This window comes from Aythya fuligula, chromosome 17 (genome assembly GCF_009819795.1).
Source record: "Aythya fuligula isolate bAytFul2 chromosome 17, bAytFul2.pri, whole genome shotgun sequence".
Lineage (NCBI taxonomy): Eukaryota > Metazoa > Chordata > Aves > Anseriformes > Anatidae > Aythya > Aythya fuligula.
In genome coordinates this window covers 240,419-258,410 of record NC_045575.1, presented here as the reverse complement: position 1 = coordinate 258,410, position 17,992 = coordinate 240,419, and the positions used below count along the sequence as shown (strand labels likewise).

At 35.9% G+C, this 17,992-nt stretch overlaps 1 protein-coding gene across 4 annotated transcripts in view; it reads right to left on the bottom strand.

Moving 5' to 3' along the window:
• TTC28 (tetratricopeptide repeat domain 28) overlaps nucleotides 1–17,992 on the bottom strand; it is a 152,319-nt gene that overhangs the window by 132,970 nt on the left and 1,357 nt on the right. For all 4 annotated transcript variants that reach the window (XR_004254001.1, XM_032199208.1, XM_032199209.1 and 1 more), the window contains exon 2: nucleotides 12,752–13,030. Coding sequence is in view for 3 of the 4 variants with exons in the window: in XM_032199208.1 (XP_032055099.1) it covers nucleotides 12,752–13,030 (279 nt within the window). In the remaining variant the exon portion in view is untranslated. The remainder of the gene's footprint in view (nucleotides 1–12,751; nucleotides 13,031–17,992) is intronic.

Below are 17,992 nucleotides of genomic sequence, written 5' to 3'. Positions count from 1 at the left end.
GACAGACTACTTGTATACGTGTGTTTTAATGCTTGCGAGCATGTGGGTTTAAAAAAAAATCTCTTTTAAACATTTTATATACTTCACATTTCCTTTCTGTTAGATATCGCATTGCTTTTGACATTTTGTTAGTGGAGGAAAAAGGCCTGTGAGCAGGCCACCGTGACTAAAATACAAGCTACGTAACCCAAGGCAGAAATGAAATCTATTTTGCTCTGAATGATGGAAAATTATGCATTATTTAATGCAGTGTTTCAGCAAGGTTCCTTTCCATTTCCCATATGAGATGAGGTTCTATTAACAATGGTTTGAAAACACATTCCCGCTCTCTGTTAGCATCCAGAATAAGCTGGGCTTAGCATGTATTTTTGAAGGCCATTAAAAATGCATCATAAAACTATAAATTTAACATTCGTCCAAATAAAAAAATAGTTTTCCCACTAGGGGAAGTGAACAGATATCCACCTAACGTATGACTGAACTATATTAGTTCTATTAGACACAAAACTAAAGGAATAGTTTTCAGTTAAAGGCCTATCAAGCATGTTAAACATCACCCATACTGATGCCCAATACAAGACTACACAAATCTATCAGATACACAGTTTGATAACAATATTAAAAAAAATAAATGAACACAAACAAAAAGGATGTCTTTATTATACATTTTGATATGCATCAACATTCAAGTGTTCTATTATTTCTGTAAGCTGGATCTAAGACAACAGCTTTAGAATGAGAAAAGCAATACAGGAATTTGCATACCACTGCCAACTTATGGAAAAGCCATAAGAAATTATAAAACATTACAGCTTCAAAATCTTGTATTTCGTTTTTGGGGTCTTATGATAGTCTTCTCATCACTTCGAGAGAGATTCAGTTATTCAACTTCAAGAGGCAAATTTCACATTCCAAGGTGAAGGAAGAGAAGGAAAGAGTTCAAAACTAACTTAAATAGAGAAAATAAACTGGAGCATCTATTCACTATATGACAGAAACTACAATACTGCTCAACTTCGTTTATTTCATATTAGAGTAAATTCTCTATTGGTGGATAATAGACAAACTTTTAGTAATTTATTTCGGCCATTCCATACAGCAGAGGGGGCTTTATCATTTGCCTTTTGGAGCAAAAGAGAAAACATGTACAAAGATACTTATATCAAAAGGGAGATGCAACATGCTTTGTCTAGCAGTTCAGACTAGAGACTAAGACTTAAGTGCTCTCGGACAAAAAAAAAGACTTATAGAAATAATAAGAAATGCTACTCATTTCTTCCCTGTTCTAATTAGTTTGAGCCAGTCTTCAGTCAGACAATGCCTAGATCTAGTGAAGCAGTTAGCCTTGTGCTGCCTTTCCTACGTTTACATTACCATGTATACTTCACACCCTACATAGATACAGGGAAGTGAGATGGTAGGAATACTGTTTCCTGAATAAATCCCCGGTGCTTGTTGAAAGGCCAGTAAGTCAAAGTAACATGCTTTTAATGTTACAAAGTTCTCAGCAAGCCTCACTGCTAATTACTTGGTTTTCCTTGATCTTGTCCCAGTGCAGTACACTGTATATATACTTAAGCATTTACTACTGTCCTGGTTTCAGTTAGGACAGAGTTAATTTTCTTCCCAGTAGCTAGTAGAATGCTATGTTTTGGCTTAGGATGAGAAGAGTGCTGATAACACCCCGATGTTTTAATTGTTGCAGAGCAGTGCTTATACCAAGCCAAGGACATCTCAGCTTCTTGCTCTGTCCTGCCAACAGGCAGGCTGGGGGTGCAGTAAGAGCCGGGAGGGGACAGACCCAGGACAGCTGACCCAAACTAGCCAAAGGGGTATTCCATACCATCTGACATCAGGCTAAACAATACATAGGGGTGGCTAGCTGGGGGAGGGGGGCCGGACTGCTCGGGGTTAGGCTGGGCATCGGTCAGCGGGTGGTGAGCAACTGCACTATGCATCACTTGTTTGTACACATTATTAGTAGTAGTACTATTATCATCATTATTGTTATTATTGTTATTACTATTTTCCTCTCTTAATAAACTGTCTTTATCTCAACTCACAGGCTTCACTTTCCCATTTCTCTCCCCCATCCCAGAGAGGGAGGGGGGAGGGTGAGCTTGTTAGTAAAGGTGATTTTCTGCTTTCTCCATTTTTATTATTTTCTCTTGGCTACTTGTTCCCCCAAACTCTCCATTTCACTTAATTTCCTCAGAGACTGCTTGAGGTAGCAGGCCTGTGATGAGACCTGCCCATGTCAAGAGATGCCATGATATAATGAGACTGTACACCTAAACAAGAAATGGTAGTTTCCAGGGGCATTCTTGTCTGTTACAGAAGAATCCAGTCCCAGAATCCTAGAATCCTCTCCTGATTTTTATTGCCACACAGCCACCTATTGGCAGCTCTTAAAAAATAGGAAGTCTCACTGCACTACCTTTAATCCACAATGTCTAAAGAGACTCTTCCTTGTGCTGCTCAAATGCTGCTCCTTGGGTTGCCTTTCTGTTGGCCAGAGCTGTATCACAAATCCACTGAGTCAGTATAAATCCAAGATGCTAAACATCTAACAAAAATAGGACTATCTGCCACATAATAAAACAACAAAAAAAAATCCAAGATGCAGTTCGTGATTTGGTTAATCACAACAGTAAATAACATAAATATACCAAAAAGTAATGATAAATTGGAATAAAGACCTTAGGGACACTGCAAAGAAAAACAAATCCGTATACATAACACAAATTTTAAAGCAAACCATTCTAGAAAGCATGTATAAGATATGGGTGATCTCCTTCCATTCCTCTGCATAAGCAACACACTTCACAATTTCAGGGAGCCCAATTTATTAGGACTTGCATACCAGCCATATCCAGTTTAAAAACAAAGAAAACTAAAAACATTATGAACAGCATGCACTTTGCAAAAATATTTATCTTAGATATATCTAAATGTGAATATATGTATACAACTGAAGTTAGATCTTAGAATCACTACTTTTGAAATATCTAAGTGAGGAGCGCCCTCTGATGTGTGCTTTGTTCATTATAATTCTTCATGATTCCTCAACTGCAGACTAATGGCCACTATGATAATTCTTCAAAAGAAATGAATCCCCAAGGTGAGGGAACTTACTCCTTGCTGAGGAAAAAAATAAGGAATAAACCTCATTTATAGGAATAAACAAACTGAGGGGAAACACAAACAAACAAACAAAAAACACTGAAGAGCTGAAAGCTGACCAGAAAAGTCATCTGGCAACTCCTCAGGTTTTGAAAAGCTAAGAAAAAGAGGTAACAACAGATGTCAAGGTTTTAGCTTAAAACTACACAGTACAAAATCCAGCACTTTGTAAGTAGATGAAGACAATCCAAGTTTCTTAAAATTATGTCCACTGGCTCTGTGCCTGACTCTCAATGAGCAGGTAACAAGATATTTTTTCTTAAATCCTACCCTTACAAATCAAGCTTAATTAGAAATCAAGGATGTCAAAAATCCTTTTTACAGTCACAGTGAAAAATTCTGCATTTCCCACATTGTATGTTCAGATCTGTGAGGAAGAAAAAGCACTGTGCCATTCCTACACTGCAGTATAACTAGTTCTAGCATTCAATTGACACCAGGAGGATAACTGTGCAGTAAAATGCTACTACCTCCCAAAAGAGGACTTTACATTACAGCATTTAGAATGAGAAGAAAAATTGCAACTCAATTCCTTAAAATATAATTTCAAGTTGTTTTCTTCCATATAAAAACCGGTTCCAGAAAATGCAGAGGAATAATGAAAGCCTACAGTAAATGCTCAGATTGTGTTGATTTATAGTATTCTGAGACTCAATTAACATTTTCAAACTCTAACCCAGTTACTTAAAACTACTAAAAAGGGTACACACATTTGCCATTCTATTCAAGAGTATCATCAGAAAACAACACTAAGAACAGGGGGGTAGTGGAGAAAGTTGAGACAACTGCAGCTCCTTAATCACAATAAAAAACACTCTATAAATTCAGACAACCACCCCAACAAGGATATGAAATAAGAAAAAGTAAGTAAAAGTGTCTTAATGTACGTAAATAGACAAAGAAACAGAGTATTCTTTCACCACTGCATTAGTGATGCTCACTTTGGTACCTGGTCCACCTTGAGTCCACCAACAAAAAAAAAAAAAAAGAAAAAGAAAAAGAAAAAAAAAGGATTACTCAAAAAGAAGAAAAGAAGAGGGATGTGAAGAAGACACAATACGCAGCAATAACAATAACAACAGCAAAAAACAACTAACAAGTAAACCTACATACAATGAGTATACAAGATAAGAACTTATTTGGAGTGTTGTGACCAGTTCTGGGCTCGCCAGTACAAGAAAGAAAGAATCAGACTAGACCAAGTCCAGCAAAAAGGCCACAAAGATGACTAAGGGATTGGCGTATCGGTCATAGGTGCAGAGGCTGGCACCTCCAGTCGTTTAATCTGGAGAAGGTGCAGTGGAGGAGCACATCTTACTAATGTGTATGAACACCGGACAGGGGGACAACAAAGAAGATGGAACCAGGTTCTTCTCAGTGGTGTTCAGTGAATGGACCAGAGACAATGGATACAAACTGCTATACAAGAAACTTTTTTTTGTGTGTGTGTGTGTAAAGGTGATCAAACACTGGAACAAGTTGCCCAGACAGGTTGTGGAGTCTCCATCCACAGAAATATTCAAAACCCAACTGGACAATTGTCCTGGACAACTTCCTCTAGCCAGACCTGCTTTCAGCAGTGGAGGCTGGACTAGAGGATGTCCAGAGGTCCTTTCAGCTTCAGTTGTGCTGTGATTCTGTGAGATGGTAAGATAAAAACAAACGCACAAATCTCAGGATAACATAACACATCAAGTTCTAGCAAAGCCAAAAGAATCTGTTAAGCAGTTTTGTGCCTGAAAAAAATGGAATGCATCTTTCTCCAAATTAAAAACAGATTGTAAGCAGGAGGACAGGACTGGAAAGTTCCTTGCTCATCAAATTAAAAACAAGAGGCCTATTCATGAAAAACATTACATGGTCAAGTCACATTCTTTGCTTAAAAATTTTACACACGACTGAGGGTGGGCATTTTACTTGCAGTTCTTAGAGAAAATTTGAGGTGGTTACAGATTGCTACAGCATGTGGGTAAATTTCTAAAGATATGCAAGCAGTCAGAATTACAAGAGGATGAGCAAATGTCCCTTTTCTTTTTAAACGGGCTGGTCACATGATCAACAGCTGGAGTGAGTTAAGAAAATACCCATGCAAGCTATTTTGCTGAATTCCCTTACAGTTACATGACAATATCTAAAATCCTTCTGCATTTCAAATACCCAAAGGCCTCATGGTTCAAAATCCCCTCCTCTTTCTATTCTGCCTTTCAAATTTCTTCTCCATCCGCACATAGAAAGCCACATTTTTAAATGAAGCAGAGGAGGTAGACAAAGACCAGTAAGAGAAACTTGTGCCTGATTAAAAGTGGGAGTCGTTACTTTCAGATTGCATACACGTAGTGCATTCGTTTTGTGTCAGTTAAATTCTTCAGAGTATTTACCTTTTCTCTAACAGCTGAAGAACAGTTTGACATGAAAAATGCCACTGTTTTGAGAAACAAAGTTTTGATCCATTGTGCAGCTTAAACAGTTGCACGCAATCACAGACCACTGCTGAGACACGTCTTTCAAAAATGTTAGCTAAGTTGGCCCTCTCTCATTCAGCAACCTGTTGTGCCCTTCATGGAACACTAATACTCAAACACCAGTATCTGGGGCTTCAAATAGGATGGTGTTACTAAGTTGTTCAGTCAACATCCTTCTACTCACACAAAACTCAGAAATAAAATCAAGATAACCCTGAGAGTGCTTAAAACCTCCTCCTATTCTTCTTAATTACATATAAAGACATATGCAAATTTATTCTTACTCTGCCACATTTGCCACTTTTTCCTGTAGTCTGAGAACTGGAATGATGTAAGAGTTCACTTATTTTCAATAAAGGCAGCTTTTTTTTTTTTTTTTCCCCCTGTTATGCCCTTTGAATACTAAAGGAAAAAAAACATTGCAGCATTATGTCATATTACTTACTTTGCTGACACCTTGACACAGATTACCTTAATTAAATGCCCATATATGCCTCTAAGGCTGTGATTTCCCATTACAGATTTTCTTTTTAATCTCTCCTTCCCCAGTTCATCACATGCAGAAAGCACTTCTGCAGTTAGGAAATTCCACAATACTTAGACAAAGCTACAATAGCATTTACTATTAAGCTCTGTGCACACTATAGATTTTTGTTTGTTTGTTTTTAAAGGTTAAGTTATAGAACGATTCTTTTGGTATGAATATAATCTAGGCTGTGTGCCTTTGATGGCTTGCAAAATGCATACTAGACAAGTTTGTTTTCTTTGTTTGGAAAGTTTGGTTTAATGTTGCTATAAGAAAAAAAAAAAAAAAAAAAAAAAAAAGCAAACAAAGTTAAATATAACAAATCTTAAAGGCAAAACTGTCCCTGGCAATTACTGTGTGACTCAGACTTTGGAAACGAAGCACTGCCCAAGTACGCAATCAGAACATCTCTGTATTTACTGCTACAAAAACAGTCACAGTATGTAAACTTGCAGCAACTTCTTAAGTGACTATGCTTAAGTATACATCAGATACCATCTCAAAATGTGAACTGAAAATCATGATTCCAAATAACAACAGTACATCTCAGCACAACCATACATGATCAGAATCAAGCACAGCTTTGTCACTGACACAAGCAGAAGAGAGCATCCTCAAGCTGCAAGACTGCTGCACCCCCATAATAAGCAAAATTCATTTCAGTACGTGAGGTAAGCTAACATCTCTAAACTTGACTCAAGGAAGTATTCAGTCTCAGCTTACACCTGTACATTTGTAAAAACAAACATTCTACCTATTCATCATGAAGATCAAAATTATCTCAAAATTATCTCAAGATTATCTCAAAAACAAAAATTGTGTTGCACTTTTAATAGGCTTGTTTGTCTATAGCATACATTAGTAAAAAACAGTCAAAAATCCAAGAAATGTTTAGTTAGGCAACTAAAATTATGCCAATAGTCTTAAGAGACTTTCCAAAGCTAACCCTACAACCCGTAGTGGAACAGTTTTACTTGAGGGTTAGTAAAAATGTACCTTATAGAATTGTTTTTGTTTTCTTATTAGGAGTAGACATTTCAATACATACATATTAGCTATCGTAACACTGAGACCAGCTATTTTTCTATATCTGAAGCATGAATTACTATACATTTGCGACTACTAGTGAAATCCAAATTTTAACAGAATTAGACCCAAATCTAAACCAGTTAAGCCACAGTATGTCTTTCATTAATTTGAGGATAAAAACAGAATAAAACCTAAATCCGTAACACCACCAAGAACCAAGCAGAGGCTGTTCAGATGTCAGAGTAACAGAATATATCCCTTATTTTTCATTTACCATGTCTAGGATTCTTTTCAGAGTTGTGCAGCTTGAGTAACTGAATAAAAATTCTCTAGGGCCAGAACAACAGCAAAACAAACAAAACCATTTGGCATGACATCAAAAGAACAAAATGAGCCTAATCTGATTTGCCTGTGGGTATTCCCAAAATACTACTTAATTCCTGAAATATTCTGTTATCTTTCAATTTCTCAATGATATTTACACAAAGTATTTTGAAAATAGTAAGACTTACAAGCCAATCCTCTCAAACACTAAAAACATTAGTTTTATGTACCATTGAAATAAACAGTCACACAACATAAGACTTGTAGCAAATTATTCTGATCTGCTACAGACCGATTTCAAGGCTGGGAGAGGCACACTGTGTTAAGATAAAGACTTTCAGGCACATAATGTAGTCTTTTTTATTTCTTAAGTTCACAGGAACATAATTGCAATGGGAGCATATATCTCTAAGAGCTTGTTCTGGGCATACAGTACACTAGTGTGCCCTAGTGGTGCAGAAAGAAGGTAAACAAAGTCATGTCACTTTTCAGGAACATTTTGTAGTGTTCAAAACAAATGCTCACAGTTAGGATCTCATGAAAAATATTTTGGGAGACCTGGGGGGTGTGGGGAGCATCAAAACTTGAGTTAACCCAGGACCTTGACTAGAAATAGAAGTTGTATGAAAACTCAAGGTGAAACAACTGTGTTTGAAAGCAAAAGCAAACACTTTCTTCCTTTCTGTTTTCCCATTTCACAGATTTATTTCACCGTGCTTTTTATTTTGTTTATGTTTGCCATCCTTTGAGGTATGGATCAGCTTAATGGATTGCCTTGATTACAGGACAAAGATATATTTATTACGAATACATGCAAGATTCCAGTTGTGATATTCCCCATTAGAATTGTAGATGCGCTGCTAACAAAATTAGCGAAGTAAATAATAACAAATTGCATACCCAAGATAAAGATTAATAATAAAAAAAACAAACCATACAACTAGTAACTTCAATCTCAGAAAACTTGGATTCAAAAGCTATCCAGTTTTGAACTCCTTAAGAGAAAGGAGACTGGGTTCTGTATTTAAAACTCAGATTTTTTCATGGAAATTATGAGCTACATCTGTTAAGCTCCCTCTTCTGGCTAATTAATAAAATTGCTTAGGTTTTGGATGCATGTTTCAAATTTTCCTAACTACATTCTATCAAAAGGAACCAAACAGAATTATAAAATAATTATAAAGCACATTTTGATGTTGAAATATGCCACATAAGCATTCCAACTTCAGACAGTGCCGTCCTGCTATCTCATGCTGACAAGCCTCACACACACACACAAACTTCCCTGTACTATGTAGGCACACCACCATAAACTATTTGACTAACAATCATCTAGATCCATAACAACTTTATAAGCACCATTGCATACTTTCTGTTTTCGGAAGTACAATACAACCTGAACATTTCTGTGTTCAAAAATATCTGATTAGTTAATTAGCCCTCAAAGCACACTTTTTCCTGTTAAAAATAATTAAAAAAAAAAAGAATTGTGTAATAAAAATACAAATACGCATTTTAGAAAACCTAGTTGTTTAAATGGGGAAAACATACCACCCAAACTTAACTTCCTCCTTACCAGGATCTCCTGTCTCTGCTGTGACTTCCAAAACATCTCTGTTGGATAAGCACTGCTCCCAATAACCAGAAACAGTTGAGGAAGCACATTAATGCTACCTGGCATTCCCACTGATACCACTGAAACAGAGATGACTGGTATTTCACAAAGTAGTCTCAGAGGAGAGCAACTGTATGGTGGTGGAAGGGAAGCCACCCTATTTATTTGCCAGCAAAACAGGAGGGAGGGACACAAAACAACAACACCCCTCAGTAGTCAGGACTATCTGCTTGCCTCTGGCTCATCTCACAGAAAGTTGTTTTCCAGTTCAGGCAGAAAGCTCTTTTATATTTGTGTCCTTCAACAAAATAATAATAATAATAAAAAAAAAAGAAACGAAGATTCCTCTGTGCTTTTTCCATAAAAGAAGAAGAGTTACCCAAGAGCTCCAGCTACTGTGAATGCCAAAACTCCTCTACTGTACCAGCAATTTTCAGTCTCCTTCTCACAGAATTGTGCTCCCCCCAAAAATGCCCTCTGTAAAATCCAGCTCATTCAAGAGAGATGCAGAATCCATCACCATCTACAAACAGATAAATAGTCATCTCATACTGGTAATGACAGTTAATCAGTGCTTATCTTTTGCACTGACATACAATAATAACACTCAGGCAGTTGCTATGGCTGATGCATTGAAAGTAGACAATCACCCCTTCTCAGGTAATAGCTCCAAAAATTAATATAGCTTAGCTAAGAGGTGTGGTTTTCAGCATTAGTAGGCATATGCTTTTGAGAAGAAGTTCAGTCTTTCCAGATATTGACCCCTTTCTTTGCTCTTGCTGATAATTTATGGAAACTTAATTACAATAAATTAATTCTAAACAGGAAAAAAAAATCACCAACAGATTTCAGTATTTCAGTTCTATTCATCGTAACTAGTATTTTAACTTATATGTCTATTTAGTTAAACTGTTAAATAATTGCAAATGCAGTGAAAGAGTACTAAACTTAGTTCTGTCACCACTATGAACATTAAGTCTATTCATCTAGCTTTTTATCACTGAACCGGTTTTCACTGCCATATCCGTACAATAATATCCTTTAACAAAACATACTGGTGAAAAATATCCTAACTTCTTAAGGAATGAAACGTAAACTTTCCGATGACATTGAGAATAAAAGCCATACAAAAAAAAAATCCTTAAAAAAAGATAAAGTTCCACTTCTATCTCAAGATAGATACTTTAATAACTTTGACTCCCAATATGCCCTTCCTAGTCATACACTATTTGAAACAAAGAAAACTATTTTAAAAAAATGCTTTTTTCACTTAAATAACTCGGAGAACTGGGGAAAAAAAATGCACACTGACAAAGAACATGAAAGGACATGTAAAGAGAAATAAATTGTCCTTCACACAGGACAAAAAAAAATGCAAAAGCTACATTGACTTTTTTATTTTTCACTGATAGTAACCTTCCAAGGATACAAACTTTTTGTGTCATGGAGCAAGATATCCTTTACATATTGATTCAATAAAGCAAGAACAGATATGCTATAACAACAACCTTTAAGTCTTCCATTGCTTTTTCCAACAAAAAGGCTCAAATAATTTCCTGTAAAAGTACCTCCTTGTCTTTTCATACAAAAAAGAATAAACAACGAAATAGAGTTTGTTCAAGGTCAGGTGGATGCTTAACAGTAACTATCTTAATTCTATTTTTGCTATTTCATGTTTTTAAATCAGTAAGTCCTAATAAAATTCAGTAAGTTTTAATTTAATACATTTTTCTGGTTTTCTCTGAAACAAGAGTCTCACTTATGTTAAAAAATGGTTTTGTTTTGGTTTGTTTGTTTTTTACTGTTCCATCTTAGTGATGGATCTATACATATTATTTCTGTATTTGATAGACTGATAACAATGTCTTCATTTAGCACAGCCAGCCTTTAGCTAGTAAATCTACTATTCCATCTTATTTTCTGTTTTGATCCACAAATCTATTCCAATGATTCATTTCAAAGGTTTTGTTGTACAACTGTCTGCGATTCATATTTTGAAAATATTCTTTTATGAAGTCTTTTCATAACTTTTCATCTAAGTGAGCTCTATAGCAAATCACTACCAGACTTCTTAAAAATAAGATACAAAACTATACAAATATACCACTGTTTTTATGCTCTAACTTCTTGTATTCAGACAGCTGACCTGGAAATCAAGAGACTGAGAAAAATAATGCAATTTTCTTTTTTTAACAGTCCTTCACATAAACTACGTAAAATTTATGATATTCTGTAACATAAGACAGAAGTTAATGATATTTAAAAATAAAAAAGGAAAAAAAGAAGCTTACAAGGTTGTAAGTCATCACCCTACCAAAGCAGGAGTTTCTTGCTTACGTGAACTGATACAAACTGTAAATTGTAGATGCTTAGTACAAACAACAGGGAGAATGTACTAAAACTCCTGGAGAAAGATTAAGTACTGGTATAAAAGTGAAAAAAAATAAAAGTACAATGGTTGAACATGAAAATCAAATGTGAAAAATAAAAGTGCTGCAATGCAAGATGGCAAACCCAAAAAACAGAATCAACAAAAGGGAAGGCCTTTCCCTGGTCCATGGTCTTCCTTTTGTGATTATGAGTGGGAGAGCCTTAGAAAACACTTTCAATAACATTTTATTTAAGCAGTTTTTTGGTCTTAAAACAAAAGAAACAAACAAAAACTTAAGAGTATAAAAGTACAGTTTCCTGTTTCAATATATTCTAAATTTAAGATAACAACTTTTTACCAAAAGATGGGGTGGGGACAGGGAGGCATGTTTTTTTCTAGAAGCTAATAAACAACTGAAAAAAAGAATACAGGACTTCCGGTGATCCGTTTATATATAAAAGGAAACATAACTTCAATAGTTTGGACTCCAGCTGATGGAGAACGTTATGCTTGCTACCTGACATAATTTCTGAGGAGAGGAACCTGGGCAATAAATCTGGTCTTAAATTGCATCTGTAGCTAAAGTGACTAGTAATACTGTGTGAGAGATTGATAGGAGAAATGGAATCTGGAGTACATTCTGCTAAAATTAATTGGCATCTAAACGGATGGCTCTGTACTAGCCAACAGTCAGAATTACTGAAGCTATCAACAGCAGCTAGTGGGAAGCAGTCTCAGAAGAAACAGGCAACCAACAGCACCTACTCTACAAAAGGTTTCCTTGCATAATCAGATCTTACTAAGAATGCTGAGGTATGCATTTCTTAAAATGATTATCCACAATATACACAAAAACTCTTTGAACGTTATTTTGAAAGACTTTATTGCTCCATTATTAATAAGAATCTCCATGCTACACCTCAAGGAACTTCACAAGAAAAATGTTCCTGGATGCTACTCAAAGCTGACTACTTTTAAAAGAGACGTCTGGTCTTCGCAACCAAAAATTGATGCTAGTTTAAAGTAGTAAGATAGAATCATACCCCAAACACAGAGAACAGTTTAATAGCCAGCAGGAAATTCAAATTAAACAACTTTTAAACACAAATTATTATTATCTGCAGCTTTTAGCAAAAGCAGCCATTAATATAGAAGTATTTGCAGTTGTCTACATTACGTTAGTAATACGTACATACTCCTGGTGGAGTTATTATTTCCCCAGAAAAGTAATACTTTCTTACCTTTGGCCATTTGGGATTCAGAAGTCGTGCTTTGATTGCATCATCCAGGGCCTTGTCATACTGTTGGATTTTCATGTAGGCTGCTGAGCGGTTACTGTAAAGAATGCAGTTCTGAGGATCAACTCCCAGAGCCTCATTGTACAACACAATAGCTGTATGAAAATCACCATCATGGCAAGCCTGGTTGCTCTGTCGAACTTTCTCAACAAATTCAGCTTTGCTCAACATGGGGCTGTCAGGACTTCTTCTTCCAAAAGATTTTGATCCAAAGAAAGAAATCTGTGGAAGAGGGGAATTACATGTAAATGGTGAGAAATGCTACTCAGAAAAAGAGAAAAAAAGTGTTCTATGGACACTATAGAAGAAATTAAAGCCATCCCTATTAATGCAGAATAAATTCTGAATTCAGAATCACTTTTTTTTTTTTTTTAATTGTTCATTATTTGTCTTTTTTTTGGTACAGAAGCAGCAAAAAAGAGCCTTAGAAAACATATTCCATATGAAGGGTATCTTCCAGAAGACATACTACCTTTTTCAGGCATAAGACTAGTTGCCTATTTTCGTATTCTATACTCCACAAGATTTTGCTCCTCAGCCATACGATTTGATTCTACAACACCAAGCATAATCCCAAGGTAAAAATGTTTATTGGAAAACATGGCAGGTATGAATGAGAAGATGATGGTAGTATATCCATCCAATACATAGATCATAGAGAAGTACGTGCATGCACAAACAGAAGAATGTATAAATTGTTTACAAACCAAAGAACTTACACTGGTACATGTGCTCACAAACCTCTACATCCAGCCAACTGCAAGCTGCAAATTGTTCCTAAGTGGGAAGAGAAGGATGAGTCTGTGGAACTAGGTATACATGCAGAGATTAGCAGGGCATACAGTTTATGTTAGCAATGGAAGAGACATCACTGCAGAGCGCCCTTCCAGAATTCTCAAAATCAATCGGGCAAAAGAAAATAATTAAGAAAAACTGTTTTAAGTCTTTTAATTGAAAAACTCTAAAAGATGTAAAATGAGCTGCAGAAAGTCCTAGTTCCATTGATTTTGGTATACCCTTTCTCCTCATCTAATTTTCAACATTCTTTAGTTTCCTCAACCAGTCATTAACAGTCAACAACTGTTTCTGTCATGTATTCCCTATTGTCTCTCAAAGAGCCTCAACAATTCATCAAGAATACCACTGTACAACTCTGATTAAAAGACAGTTATGAATGACAGTAACTGTACTTGGCAACAGGTAACATGTATATATGGAAACACAAAACTTGGAAGTAGTCATTAAAGGATCAGACTACAGATTTCAACTATAGTTGAAATAGGTATTATCCACTTTTAGTTCTGCAGACAGAAAAAGATTAAGAATATCACATTGTTACCACAACACAACAATTGCCAGGCTTAAATACATTACCAGAGTAAGCCGAGTCACATTTTCAGGTGGAAAGGGAAGCAAGCTGCAAATTGACTTCCTGTCTCAAGTATCAATAAAGGCCTCCAGGCTTTTTCTTTTTTTTTTTTTCCAAGTCAAACAACAACAACCAAAAAAGCAATAAATTAGAAACTACTAATCTCTGCTTTTCCTTATGATTCCTTTTCCTTCCTACTCAATTTTTTTTCTGACAGCTGTTTGTCCAAACTATTTCTAAACTTCTCTACTCAACCTGTCTCCTTGTTTTCCTTGGGAAATCCCATTTCAGCTGCTTCATGTTTTTCATCTTGAAACTATTTTTTCTAATATCCACCTCAAATCTCCTTTGCATTTCTTGTCCTGTCTAAATTGAAACTAACCAAAAACTATAAAAATCAAATTTCTGCACCCTTGAAAATTAATTCAATATGCCATATACCTTTAAAAAGCACTGGGCGACTTATCTGCTACTTCAATCAACTTTAGAAACAGCAGCTTCATATATTCTCAAGTACTAGCAGGTAGATTGCCCTACTTTGAGCAACAGCCCAAACAACTGAGGGGGACATGTCACTTCATGACAAGCAGCGTGATCACTCACACATTTGTAAGTGTGTATGTGACCACAAACTTTATCACATGGTCAGTTTGACTTTTCCTGAGAAGCTGCAAAAACAGAATATGAAGTTCTAGCAACTATTACACATGAGCAGTTGTTCGAGACCAAACATTAGGAAACCCCGAGAAAGCTAATTAGTTGCCAGAAAGCCACAGATGGTAGGGCATACCAGAGAGAAATGGAGCCAAGAAATACCCATGTGCGAGGAATGGCTCAGGTAATAGCCCAGAAACCCCATGATTTACACGGAGAGTTGACTCACTGCAGGAAAATAAATTTCAAAGCCTCAGTCAGTTACATGCAGGGTTTATTAGGAGGAATTTTCCCCAGTGTACCACTAGTCAGACACATACAGGGTAAAGGGCATGTTTCACCTTACTCCGAAGAATTAACAACCAATGTAGACAATTCATCTAAACTCTGAAATGGTATCCTGCTGCCTCTTCCATAGGTGTCTGCTCATGTTTCCTGACCATATATATATCAGTCATCAGGATTGGAAAGGAAACGTATACAAAGTTATATTGGCAAGGATGTTAGAGAGAGAAAAGATGGGAATGTGCAAAGCATGGATGTCATTCACAAATTTCTGGGCAAATTTGCCTAATGAATTCAAGACACTGGCAATTTCATTTTCTGAAAGTGGCACACAACTTTCTGGGCTTCTCAGAGATCAAATTCAGACTGCTCGTGCAGCATGCATGTTTGCTACTGAAACTGCACCCTAATTAAACAAAATAGTAGCCAAATGTTAAAACTATCTGCCCAGAACACAGATCAATCTTCAGCATATTCCGGCAAATAAACAGAAGATGACAACCGGTGTCAGTAACTGCAAAGTGATGGAAGAAAAAATCCTTAGCTGTTATTGCAATAACTGGCCCTAAATCTACCCTTATCCCTCACAAAAGACTTTCTAGACACCTCTGAAAAATTCTCAAGGAAAGAAAGTCTCAGCAGTCGTGACCAGTCAAAGAGAGCAGTAAAAGAAAGAAGAAAGAGGAAACAATTGTGACATTCTAAATCTGTAGAAAGAACTGCATTTTAAATACCATTTGCAGTTTTGTTCCCACCACCACGGGACAAGAATATAAAAGTACATAAGCAGAAAAGGTAGGAGATGGGTAACAGATAACCAGATGTGGATGAATCTCCAAAATACAGAGAGTCTAAGACTACAAAACTTAAAAAATAATTGAAAAAAGCAAGTCATAGGTCTATAAAATGAAGAAAAGCATAGCAAAGGTAAAGGGAACAATTATCCACTATTCCTTACAGGAACAGAGAGGCGTCAAACAGGCAGAAGATAAAAGAAAAACAAATGAAGTAAAACTTATACATGTGGTATAGTTAAAATACAGAATCATCCCAGGTGTTACAAAGAACAATACTGATAATAGACTCAAAAAAAAAAGTAATTAAGAACATGAAAGAAATTCATAGAAAGCTACTGAACACCAGATTACATATGTATCTTGAATGTTCAGTAAATTCATATCGTTTGTTACTAATGATAAGCAGGATTGCTATATATTTGATTTTGTTCTTGTGGTACTTTGTCATGAAATTTGAAAAGTCAGCTTTTCTCATATAAATCACCAGTTACCCTCGCTCTACAAACTTTTCCATTAAGCATATTTAAGGAACTAAAATACTGAATAGCTTATTAAATTTAATACAAATATTTTAACTCAGAAAATGCTAGAAGGAAAAAAAAAATATTCTAGCAATAAGATGTAGATATTATTAAGTTTTGTATATTCAGAATACTTCCACTATAAAAGCAGCTGGAACATAGCATATATTTACTGAAACTTTAGCACAATAATGTGAAACATACAGGATATAGGCAACATCTGCCTTGCACAGTCCATTTACGCAGTTTGCACAACAGACAAACAGAGTAGGGAATACTTAGGGTTCTAGCTTCACTGGTTTCAGTGATAACCTTCAGAAGTAAATCAATGAATGCAAATTCACTTTTGTGTCTGAGCATGCTGAAAGTCTAAAACAAACTCAGAAGTACAAATTTTACAGGTCCCTAATCTCATTAGAGATTCATCTTATAGATAAGGGACAGAATCCTTTCAGCATCTACATAAAGTATGTTACTATCAATCTTTTAGAAGGAAGAACGTGAAAGTGTGGAAGTTCTTAAAGAATAGGAGAAACAGAGTGAAGACAGTACAGAGAATATATATAGTAATAGAAAAACTAAGACAAAGAAGAAAGAGAAATTAAAGCAGAAAGGAGCCCATTTTCTCAATAAGAGATAGCGAATATGACATTAACACACAGCAAAGTAATAAAAGTTGACCTCCTAGAGTCAAAGAAGCACCTACGGCTATCCAAATGATCTACCATTAACATAAGAAAAAGATTGAATACAAGCTAAAGGGAGCATAAAATCTTGAATTGTGAATAATAACTGAATTGTAAATTTCATTATTAGTGAGGAGTCTGAACTGTCAGCTAGCCACAGGCAGACAGACACACTAATGACGAATAGATAAATCAACAAGAAGCAAAAGCCAGGTCTGAACAGGAGAGACACTTCAGGAGGAGCTGGTACAGAAGCAAGTGTACACCCTCCCAGAATTTTGTCATCTGCAACAAGTCATTCAACTGCTGTAGCATGACTGCTTTCTTCTCTGAGTAGACACAAGCCACTTACCAGTACACGTTTGTAAGCATATCAATAAAAACGCTCACTCACCTATGGGCAAGCAGGCACTTTACCTTCAGTCTCTTGTTACAGCATTCCTATCACCAGTGACCTACCCAGTAGGAAGGTTAGTAACTGGCATTCAGGCAAAGGCAAGAGGGTGATAACATGGCAAAATACAGTGAAGAAGCCAGGAAACATGGCTTGATCAGTATTTAGTAGAAATATACATGCAGACTGATACTATTGCAGCAGAAGATTTCACCTCTAGAAAACTAAGGTTTAGATAGTACAACAGACCAGTAATAACAATCATTAATTGTGCTGTCACTAAAAATAATCAGTAGTCATATACACTAGTATGACGTGGCACTTCAAAAAACACATACCTGTGTCTTTATATCAGACCAAAAAATATAAGAAAGTGAAGATTTCTAAACCTACTGCTTAAAAAAAAATAATAAATCAATATTTAAGAATAAACCATCTACCCATTTATCAAAAAACTCTTTTCAAAGAACCTATAAAG